The 11,804-nt window shown below is 33.2% G+C and overlaps 1 protein-coding gene and 1 long non-coding RNA gene across 2 annotated transcripts; one reads left to right on the forward strand and one right to left on the reverse strand.

The window, feature by feature from the left end:
- Positions 1-3,779: 3,779 nt before the first annotated feature.
- On the reverse strand, positions 3,780-4,424 carry LOC121113518 (uncharacterized). Its single transcript, XR_011779008.1, has 2 exons — positions 4,255-4,424; positions 3,780-4,199 (listed from the first exon to the last, which is right to left on the reverse strand). It is a non-coding gene; the product is annotated as an uncharacterized lncRNA (long non-coding RNA).
- Positions 4,425-6,037: 1,613 nt separating this feature from the next.
- Positions 6,038-8,506, forward strand: LOC121113517 (uncharacterized). Its single transcript, XM_040707308.2, has 2 exons — positions 6,038-7,107; positions 7,189-8,506. The coding sequence occupies exons 1-2, from the start codon at positions 6,171-6,173 to the stop codon at positions 7,344-7,346; spliced, it is 1,095 nt and encodes a 364-aa protein (XP_040563242.1). The 5' UTR covers positions 6,038-6,170; the 3' UTR covers positions 7,347-8,506.
- Positions 8,507-11,804: the final 3,298 nt, after the last annotated feature.

Here is an 11,804-nt window from a genome sequence, read left to right on the forward strand (position 1 = left end):
GAAGATATGTATCGACAAATAATGTGCGTTCATTACATTCCTTAGTTTTTCAACCATCGTGGTTTATTATTAGAGGAACTTTTCCTTCTGGAAAGAAATACCGAGTGGTCCATTAAAATCTGAACATTTTAAATTCTATACTTCAGCAAGATATCATTTATGAATTAACAAGATAATTTTATCAAAATTAATACTATAAATAGATGTGTGTCTGAGCTCTCCTAAACATTAATGTAGCCGTCCTTAGCGGCAATGATGGCTTTCTGGTGGCAGTGGAAGGCCTGGCACCCGCTGTGATTGTACTCCTCTGTCAAAGCTGACAGTGACTTAGAGGGCCTCGGTGTTTGCATGATAGACACTAGAGGCCTTTCCCTTGATATTGCATCCACGAGGTTTTTCTCGGGGGGAGGGCATCAGGGATGTAGGGGGTGCTAAAAGTGTTACAAAAGAATTCGAAAAACTCAAAAGAGTAATTCAATACTGATTCAAAAGAGTCTTACAATGAATGAGATGGTTTTCTTTCATTGCTGGTCTCAAAAGTAGACTCACAAGCCTCTTTTCACCCAATTTTTTACAGCTCTCTGGACTTGTACGTAAACTAGAGAGCTCAGATTTTAGGTCAATTATTTCAATCACTCAACTTTAATTAATTATTGAATTAGTAAGTGTTCAGATTTCAATGGACCACCCGGTAATTCTCCATTTGATATGTATATAATGTTATTTTTAGATATAAACTATATGTTTAGTATCAGAATTAATATAGGTACCCTTATAAGGATTGTACTACCAATAGTGCTAATGTTTCGATCCTTTCATTTTATTTTTCCAATTCATGCTTTAACGTATGATATATACAGTGTTTTCAAGTAATATCAGTATAGTTGATGTCGGCCATTTTGTGGACCTTGACAAACATTTTTTTTTATTAAAATCCACCCCTTTTCATCCATATTAAGAAAAAAGATAATATAACTATTGGAAGACAAAATGAGACCAACATATAAAAGGACTTAAACCTTACTGTCTATCAAAAATCTATTCCTCCAATGCCTTGTTTTATTATATATTAGACCAGACACTAAAATCTATTAAAAATATGTTTGTTTTTTTGCATCGCTAAATCTATTGTGTTAACAATAAATTAACCGTAACAATGGAAATAATAAAATATTTGTTCTATAACTATTCGACTTTTCTCGTCACTAATTGATCACAAAAAAATTTGTAGAAATTTAGACATTTCGTTGGGATTTTCATAAAATATTACCATCATTTATTCAAATATATTGGCATCAAGTAGTATTCAATGCAGATGTTAATTCTTTGTTTTATACTTAATGTCATTGGATGAAGTTTGATTAAGGTTTATTGGAAATTTGTCGATTTTATGAAGTAAACTGCATGGTCTTTAATTATGATGCAAATATGAGGTCAGTGAAAATGTTCCACCTTCTTTATTTTGTCTAAAATTACATTTTTTTAAATTTTTATGTATGTACAAAATACTTTTGAAGGTTTAACTATGCTAAAAAGTTTTTCTGATCGGCGATCAATTGCGATATGTCGATATTATATCACTGATAGCAGTCCTGACCTTTAAATCGCAACAGAAATGGCAAAAAAATTTAGATCCGATCAATTTGTACTAAAGTACACATCAGCTTATTTTCCTCAATTCAAAAAAGCCTTTCTTACTGATGAGGCTCAAGAAAAATCTACCAGGAGGAGACCATCTTATTAGAAGATCAGCCATCCAGCCAGCTGTCTCATCATGTGTAGAAAGAGATTCAAAAAAAAATCCCAAAAAGATGGATACAGTCAAGCAGGAAGTGGAAAGATACCTGGCTGATGACTGAAGGTCTGGAAGTGATCTTGCCCTACCGAAGGATCAAAAAGTTATTTCAAAGATACAATGTCGTCCTTTCTAGTAGTACAAGCAGCAATTGTTTGTTCTCCAAGGCCAAACAGATCCTCAGGAGCACTAGACAGATGCTGAGAGACGACAACGTCGAGAAGGAGCTCCTGTTAATGTAAAATAAAGAGCTCGAAGAAAAATGATTTATGTAGATATTTTGTTATTCGCCGGCACACTATACATATTTTATTTTTTTCTAGATATATATATTTTTTTTATTATAATAAAATATTGTCAATAAATACATTAGAAAAAGCTTTATAAATCGTGTATTTAAGTTAGAAAGATATATATGTATGTATATATATAGGTTTAAGGAAGTTGTATATTTGAATATGATTGCAATTAAATTAATCAGATCGCTGATTGTAAACTTTTCTTCATCGCTCACAAGCCTGAAAAAATCTAAGAAAGAGCTCCCAAAATATATTCCATTTAACAATGAAAAAACAAAATGTGTTATTTGTTAAGTTATGTGATGTCACATTCAAATTTACCTTAGTATATAACCTTTGATTCAAGAAATATGTACATATATATAGTGTAGAAGTTGCGATGTCTGTACAAGTTGCAATTTCTTTGCCTTAAAATGCATTATTTTCATTTTATTTGAACTTAATAATACAGAGGAACCCTCATTTTGCACAAATGAATTCCAGCCCAAAAATGAATTTATCTTCGAGCGCAGAATCCAAAACTGATCTCAGTTTTCTCTGTCATCTGAATTCCAAAACATCTGGAATCATAGTATGTGGGACTATTGTCGTTCAGTCATTTTTTACACTGAAAAGTTCCCCCGAATTAAAATTAGGATTAATAAATCTTGGGTAAAAGTGTTTTTATTGATTATGTATCTGGTTCTGAACTACATATATTTCCATTTGTAACCTGAAAAATGATAAAAACGAGACAGATTTTTAGACCCTTACAACTTATTCATAATACATATTGATGAGCAGTATCATGGTTTATATTATAGAAAAATATTCTATGTATAATTTAAAAAATATGCATCTCCAAGGATTTTTGTTCCATTTTGGATTTTTTAAGTGATCCCATTTTGAAGTATTACAATTATCTACTGATGGGGAATAGATCGCTTCATTGTTTCGATACTGGTATATTATCTACTCTTTTGTAAGGTTTGGTAGTTTTACTCTGATGAATTCTCCTCCCGTAGCCCCTAGAGGAATTCGGAATCCGAATTCAAACATCTCTTGAGATGGATGATCAAGTTAGAAGTATCTCCTTCGATTGCCTCGATCTTCCCTTTACGAGGTATGACGTCATGAAATTGGCATTGAAACCGGAAAAAATATTATGATAATGTTCACAATTATGATAATTTACTACAAAATGGAACAAAAATCCTTGGAAATGCACATTTTTTTAAATACATATTTTTTTAAATTATACAAGAATATTTTCCTATTTTAAATAAGTTTTATTAATCTTAATCTTTAAATTGGGGATTGTTTAAAGGGTAAAAATGACTGAAGGATAATAGCCCCTAATTACTATAATCCTAGATATTTCAGAATTTAGATGATTGAGAGAATCTGGATCAATTTTGGATTTTGCGCTGAGAGATAAATTCAATTATTGGCTTCAATCCATTTTTACAAAACTTCACCCCCTTAATTGTTTCAATTAACTATTGCGTGATGCTCAATCCAACTACTCTAAGTCCTTCATCTTATTTTAAAAGTTGCAACTTGTACACTTTGCTTGTACACAAACTTTACATATATTTTGCTTTAAAAGTTTTTAGCCAAGCCGCTTATATAGACGTGTTGACTAATTGTCTTCAAATCATTGTGAGAAAATGAATTATTGCATAAATCATAGTATAAGAATGTGCTAAATTGCATCAAAATATTTATTAAATAACTATTTTAAAAGAAATTATTACAGAATTGAGCCCATGGCAACTTACGAAAATATGAATTTAAGTAAAATTAATTTTTTCCTTCACAGAAACGTACATGATATTTAAATAGTGACATATAGTGATATATTGGATGTGACTAGGTCTAAATTACTATTAGAAATTATTCTTTGGAATAAATGGCAAACTCCCACTACTCGTAGATACAGGTTCAAGGTCCATTACATCCTCTAATTCTAATGACTGTCGACCTCCAAAACGCGAGGTACAAGCTAATCGACTCGCCTCCATTCCTACGAATATTGAACTTGGCTCCGCATCTAGACATCGATTTGGCTGATGAACGTAGCATAAAGGCGAACCCTCGAGATCAACGGCCAAACAGTCTCCTACCTATTAAAATGACATGAAGAAATAAAGAGAAAAGAATTCAAAAAAACCCACTCACTAAGACACCTCTATTCAACCATGTAAAATCCGAACACTCACATGGGCGAGGTTGGAAAATATCCAGGATGGCAGCATGGGTTGAAAGAATGGGGAGTAGGAGCAAAAGGAGCATATTTTTTTCCACAAGAGAATTGAGATTACCGTATTATAGGTGGAAAGAAAAAGACTGGAAGCTAAGGTGAAGTACCTTCTTTTCCAGCTAGTACCATCTAAGCAACAAGTAGATAATTAATTATTAATGCGTATAGCTACATGAATAAAGACTATACTGGTTTGCATCCGATTCAGGAATAAGTGAACAAGCTTATCGGTGCATCGTGCATAAAATACAGTTTATATCAAGGAAAACTTAAATGAATATGCAAAATATAAGAAGTCCTTGGAATATGGAATGATATCTTATTTAGGCGTGCGCTTATTTGACTAGAGTACAAAAGAATTTAATAATATTTATAAAGTAAAGACTTCAAATTGTAACTTTATCACATTATGTCTTATTCATTTTTAATGATATTTTTTTTTAACAGAAAGTTTAATCATTAAAAAATTCTCCTTTTTAATGTAAAATATTTTTTTAATTTAACCCAATTTTATAATAAATTCTTTGAACCACTTTTTATTTGCAAAAAGTTTACTCTTTTCTTCAGAAACAAAATTTGATGTTTAGATATTGAAGAATTTTGATTCTATTTGAATGAAGAAAGTGAATACTATTACTGAGTTATTAGTGCATGACAATTTTGGAATCTTTAATTATTTACTTCTAACATGATATTTGCTCTCACTTATTTGCAGATGTTGGCTTGGATACATATGTATTGTATTGTACACAACATATGCGTCATATCATACAAATTGGGTCAAATTAAAAATATTTTTACATATTCTATGCCATTAAAAGGATAATTGTTTAATGGTTTAACTTCTTATAAAAAGAAATGTAATTATTATTTGAAATGAGGGAGAAGTTAAAGTTTCAATTTACTGCATTTATTAACAATAGAAAATTATTTTGCACTCCGGTCAAGCACGAAAAATAGAACGAGGTCCATATTCATTACTTGGTTACAGCTGACAGTGTTCCCAGGCTAGATTCTATTTACGCATCAAAACTTTGTTGTGGGAATTCTTATTGGATTATTATTTAAATCCAATAGGAGTCCATCTCTGAACATATTTTCCTTTTTTTTTTCTTCTACTTGAACTCAAACTTATAAGAGTACTTTTCTTGAAAAATAGGGCTCGTGAACAAAAATGTTCATAATGATAATGTTGGTATAATACAGTGGTTCTCAAACTTTATATAGTCGAAGCGAAATTACAATACTACTGATACTTGCTGCCGCACTCTATACAAATTGGACTAAAATCTTATCATGAAGTTAAATATATTGAAAAATGACGCATTTACGAAAAACATAATGATCATTCGTCTATGAAGTTTATTTATTTCTGTGTTGTGTCTGAACCCGCTCCATAACTAACCAAAATTGGTTTTTTTTTATATCTGGACTGGAAAGGACGTCTATTTTAGGTATTTGCAGCTTTTAATACCTGTAAAAGCTGCGCGGCGCACAGTTTGAGAACCACTGGTATAATCTAAGGAATGGGTTTGAGCTAACAATTAATGAATTTCAAACCCAATTGAATAATTTGATAATGATAATTTTTTATGTAATTATTAATGAATTAGTCCAATGTATTAGTGTTAGTGCATTATTTTATCTGGAAGTGTCTATGTCCCTAAAAATTGGCGGTTATATTTCTTTGAGAGGCTTAACAAGTTTTTTATTTATATTGTATTGATGTTCTTCATAATTAGACTCTTTTCCATTTATTACTCCAATTCAACTTACTAGCGTAGTTGAGGGCCCCATTGACTATTGAGGAAAGAATTGTCAATTGAGAGTGAGGATGACTTTAGAATCCTATTGGGAAGTGGATGAAGAGATGGAGTCCCGCCAGATGGATGAGAGAGAGGAGGAGGAAGAGGAGGACTTGAGTGGTGAGGAGGAGTTGGAAGGAAAGGCTCGTGTGGAGTTCGTGCAGTTTAATTGGCGACTCTCGGCAGCGGAGTACGTGCTTCATAAGCGGATGATGCCGGATTACTTCCGTAGCTACGTCCATGCCCTTGCTTCATACCGGGGTGTGATTGAGGAGTCCCTAGAGTCTCTGCGATCCCGACTTATATCCTTGAGCGAATGTCCTCCTAAGAACGTGTCTGCCAACAACCTCATGCCCCCAAATATCTCAGGAATGATACGGAACATGGCGAGTAAATCCCCTCACTTTGATTTGGAATCCCTTCTTTCTGCTCGAAGCGACCTCTTCCTGGTTTCCAAAGAGAAGGTCCGCTACGTGGACAGTAGTCTGCACAAGGATGAGAGTCGCAATAACCTAAGCTTCATTCTCGTAGAAGGACTCTTTCTCTACTTTCTTGCCAAATTCTATCACCAAGTGGAGTTCCCTCTTCGACTCTCATACTACCGCCGCTCAGAACCCGTCAAGTCCTCGCTCCTTTACGCCACTGGCTGCAAAAATATAAAAGCCGCTCTCTTTACCTACTTCAAACTCTACCCGGACGTCTTCCACGTCAATCCTGAAACGTCCCTCCTTAAACTGCGGCGAAGATACTTTGATCCCGGCTTCAGAGCATCTCTCCGGAAGGTCGTAGAGAGTAATGAAAATAAACAAGGTCTAGATTTGAATTTAAGAGAAACGGATGTAACGACGACAGGGATTGTGGAGTCCAAAGTGGAATCAACATCCTGCCGAGTCAAGTTCCTTCACTTTCCACATGTTCCTCCAGCTCTTCTTCAACTTCGAAGACGATCTTTACTCCCTAAAAAAGGTACTAAAATACTCTTTAAAGCTCATAATATTGGTACATTGGAAGAACCTTCCTGGTTAATAGAGTCATTTACTCATAAAGGAGAGTTCACTTCTGTGGGGAGCTGCCCTCCTGATGTTTTGGAGGATTTGAGTGGGACAGTGAGGGTTGTTTTGTCTCCCCGTTCTGCCATTATTCGTTTCTGCCATCAACAGGGGGGAGGAAGAAGCATATTTGAACATACATCAAGTCTGTTTTGATGGACTTGCTTGTGGTCTAGGTCTACCACTAGACATTTACTTCCATAGAGATGATCCTGTTATTTTTGACGCGTGTCGACAGGTCGACTATCGAGGCGTTCGATATAGAGTATGTCGCATATCCTTTGCTTCTAATTATAACTCGAACAACGAAAGAGATATGTTCGAGAAGATGGAAGCTATTCTTGGAGGCAAACCTCGCTTAACAGATGATACCGAAAAACTTGTCCTCTCTGTCCTTGAGAGTGTTACACCAGATGTTGTCCTTCCAAAATTCATAACGAATCTAAGTGTATTAGATACTGTATTTATCCAATTGACTGGATCTGATCAAAAGAAAGAGGAGTTTTTTATTGCATTTGAAGAATATGTTAGAAAACTCTTGGTCAAGATGTTGCTCGACTACAACGATAAACGAATACTCACTACTCCTAAAGCATAACGATATACAAATAATAATTTTTTATCTATGAAGAAGCATTACTGATTTTACAACTTGTTATATCATTGTTATTATTACCCTGTCAACCAACATTACATGGCCTTACACTTCAGCAGCCCTTTCTCTTAGCGGAACATGGGGATGCATGGTGGGTTTACATGCTTATATAGTCTGACTTATTACACTATTTATTATTTTAAGTCCTCTGAAGTTATCCCAATCTTACATAACATATTATTGACCTTCAGTTTAAGTTATTGAGGAAAAAAATCATTTTGAAGGGGTTTATCATGTCTGTCTGGATTTATATTATTCTGTTTTATACAAATTCTTTTTTTATAAATGCATATCTCAATATTATTTTAATTGTACGCAAACCTATAACAACTATGACATACCTAGTTCAGTCATATTCAGAGAGGTAGCAGACGGCCAGATAGTGTATATATTTATTTAATAATGTTCAATTTTCCGGACAATTTCAATGTTAGAAGGAGTGTTGGTTTTTGTTTGTTGGGTTTTTTTCTTGTATGTTATTTAACAAATTATATATATTTTCCCTGTTTATAATCTTTTATTAATATTACCTATGTATGCTTATATTACTAGTACATAACTATCTAAAAACCTGTAAGATTTTGAGTACCTTCCTAACTTACTATGTATAACTGTTTGAAGTTTTATTTGGAATAAAAATCTTCATTTTTTTTACTGTGAACAAGTTGACTTGGATTCTTTATTTGTGGATTTAGGGTAAATACTCAATTACCGATAACTACCCATTTTTGTCTACTACTAATATTCATATGTATGGAAAAAGAAATTAATGCATTCGAGTAGGGGGTACGGTATAGAAAGTATACGGTAATTAATTCGTCAACGGTATGGAATTGAAAGCTAATAAAATTTTCCTGGAAGCAAAATAACTGATATTTGAGAAAATTTGAACTTTTCTTGATACACAAACGTACAAATAATATTTTTTTAAATCGACTTTATCAAACAATATATCACTATAGATGTATTGTCATGTGTTCAATATCAATATGGCTTTCTTGAAACTCACATTTTTCTACAATAGCGTCAAACAGAAAGTTAGACTCAGTTCTGTTAGAACTGTAGCTATGTTGATGACAAGAAACACTGGCTTGCCTTTTGTCTAATTTTATGTCTCTTTATTTCTAATATTAGCTGTATTTTATTTCCACGGAAAACATGAGCATTTTATTGCAGTTAACGGCCTTGTTGAATGGTACCTGGCTTGTCCCGATGGATATATTGTGGATTTTCATCACCAAGTAGAATCATTCACAGCTCTGCCACCTCTCTGTAATGTGTTTATGGGCTTGTTTTCTCAAGGAAATTGCTTACGTTGCAATTGTGCTTGTCATCTTCTATTGCAAGTCGTTTTCAATTTGGCCGATAACTCTTCGGAAGACCTTATCCAATTTTTCTCATATTTCATTCAAATTGTTGAACATTGGATATTCAGGACTATTAACTTTACCCAAAACAGCATGTCAATTATTGCCTATAATATGTGATGACGACAATTGAAGTAGGACACCTTTCCCTCTAGTTTTTCTTCGATTAGCTTCGTTGTACCCATATTGATGACTATTCCTCGCTGTGGTATCAAGTACCATGTCTACAGTGTTTTTATGAGCCCCTATATTTATGTCAGCTCTAAAGTAGCATTGCTCTGTTGGATTCTAGTGAAACTTTCTATGAATGGTACATCAGTAAGTTTCCCTTCTTCACATTATCTGAGTTTTCATCACTTGAAATTTCTCAGACTTCTGCTAATACATCATTCACTTATTACATTGTATCTTCTCTTGGTTCTCGGAAGCTCTTCTAAAACACTTAGTCATACTCATACCTGAAATATGTTCAATCGGAATTGTCATCTATTTTAGTAGGAAGTGTTTATTGTCGATTAAATATTTTTTGAGGTTTTCTCATTATAGTAAAATATTAAGAGCAAGATTTTTGAAATGAAATTGCATGTCATATGAATGATGTCATCCATCATTGTGAATGATAAATAGTCAAAATTTTCACAAATAGTCATTTTTTTACTTCCGTATTCAAGAAAATGTTATTAGATTTCATTTTCTGCCATTTTCAATACAATAGTATCTACTTCTGGGTAGCAACAATGAAGGCAAAGGCATCAAATCTTGAATTTTGAAGCATTTAAAAAAAACGTCAACAATAATGCAATAAATATCCAATGTCCAAAATCAAAATTATTTTTATAGTTAGTTAGTTTAGATCTTTATAGAAGACTGGGAAAAATATCAGTTTGCATATGTTTGATCAAAAAAGTAAAATTTGAAGCAGTTTAGTATACTTGCTTTGTTTTTAAGAAATGTAGCCTTTATCGAGGGCGTCACAGGATTATATATATAGATATATTTTTTTTTTCGGGGGGGAAAGGGGCTTGGTTTTTGGATTTTTTTTTAAAGTCCAAAAATTAAAATGGTATGAAAAAAATTCCAAAAATCTAATTTTAAAATGAAATTTTTTGCTCTGCTCCATAATTTGCCCGAGTGACCTTTTTACTTAAGAAAAAAAATTTCAAGACATAATTTTTACCCCTATTTTCGTGTAAAATTTTTTCATCCTGACCAAATAAAATTATAGTAAGAACAAAAATTCCATGATTTGGGACGCCCCTGTTTTTGAGGCTTTATTGTGGCGTCTATACATGAAGTTTTTATTGAATTTTTATTAAAGGTTATTTTAGCACAATACCCCTGTACTCTGTGAAATATTTCTTGGTAATGCAAGGCAGTGAGTACTATAGAGATGGAAAACGTACTGTTTTTTGTTTACTACCTTAGAAGATCCACGTTGTTTTTCTTTTTATTTAGTCATTAAAGGTATCCTGAAGTTCTTACTAGAGATGATTTGTGTTTAAATTAAGGAGAGGGGTAAGATTTTAATTATAATGTCAAGTTCTTTCTGCATCCGATAATAGGTGAGCTCCAAGGTCGGATCAATAACGTGTGGGGTCCCCATAGTGTAGGTGTACAAAGATGCTGGATGTTTTGAGAAATTTCTCCGCGAAGGTTTAGGGATGCTGGACCTATTAAGCACTTTTTGTAGTAAGTGCAGCGCAGGGCTTTAGGGTTTCAGCCCCTTCAGTCATTATGATAAATCCAGCCCTGTCATGGTATCCTTTTATTTACTATCATCGAATATGTTTGATGATTGGGTCACACTTCACTAGTTATTACATGGTTGTGGAGTCTTATAATGTTTTTAAAACTCCGAATTCACAACTCTAAATGTATTAATCACGATATATAATAATATCAATTTTTAATTTTTAGATTTTATGAAATGCATTGCTGCTGTCCTGGTTTCTTGAATTTGAACCTGATGATCAAAATATGAACAATGTTTTATCATATTTGAGTAGTTAAACTGAGTAATTTTTTATTTTAGAGGATATCATAGATGTCCTCGATAACTTCAAGGAAAAAAGTAATCATCTTGAATTTATACAAGAGCAGCTATTACTTCATTCAAAAACTCCATATGGTAGGAGATATTCTCCACTAATTATAGGAATGTCCGTGCTATGGCAAACATCAAGTCCAACTTTATATCAACAAATAATTTCGTCTGGCTTAATTGTTTTGCCTTTAGAAAAACACATCAAAAGACTGACTCACTAGCATTTTATCAATGGCAGCAGGAATAAATAACTCAACATCTGATTATTTGAGTTTTAAAATATCCTCGCTCGATGCTAAGGACAGATATGTCTCTATTTTATAATAGACGAGGTGTATTCTGCTCAAAGAGTTGAATTCACTATAGTACTCCCTGTACAAGGGTATATTAATATCTGCCACACCAAGTGTGTTTTCCCCGCTTCAGAAGCCTATATGAATATATAAATGTTAAGATAAATTTATATAGTGTTACCGTTTATAGTTCAAATTATACCCTGTTATAAATTTTAGAACACACCGTCCAGTCCTACATTCGAGTCTTTAGCA

Source organism: Lepeophtheirus salmonis, chromosome 2, assembly GCF_016086655.4.
Source record: "Lepeophtheirus salmonis chromosome 2, UVic_Lsal_1.4, whole genome shotgun sequence".
In the NCBI taxonomy this organism is placed as follows: domain Eukaryota; kingdom Metazoa; phylum Arthropoda; class Copepoda; order Siphonostomatoida; family Caligidae; genus Lepeophtheirus; species Lepeophtheirus salmonis.

Coding starts and splice junctions, on each gene's coding strand:
- LOC121113517 (XM_040707308.2), top strand. CDS start 6,171: ATGACTTTAGAATCCTATTGGGAAGTGGATGAAGAGATGGAGTCCCGC. Junction 7,108..7,188: donor ATCTTTACTCCCTAAAAAAG/GTACTAAAATAC, acceptor TTACTCATAAAG/GAGAGTTCACTTCTGTGGGG.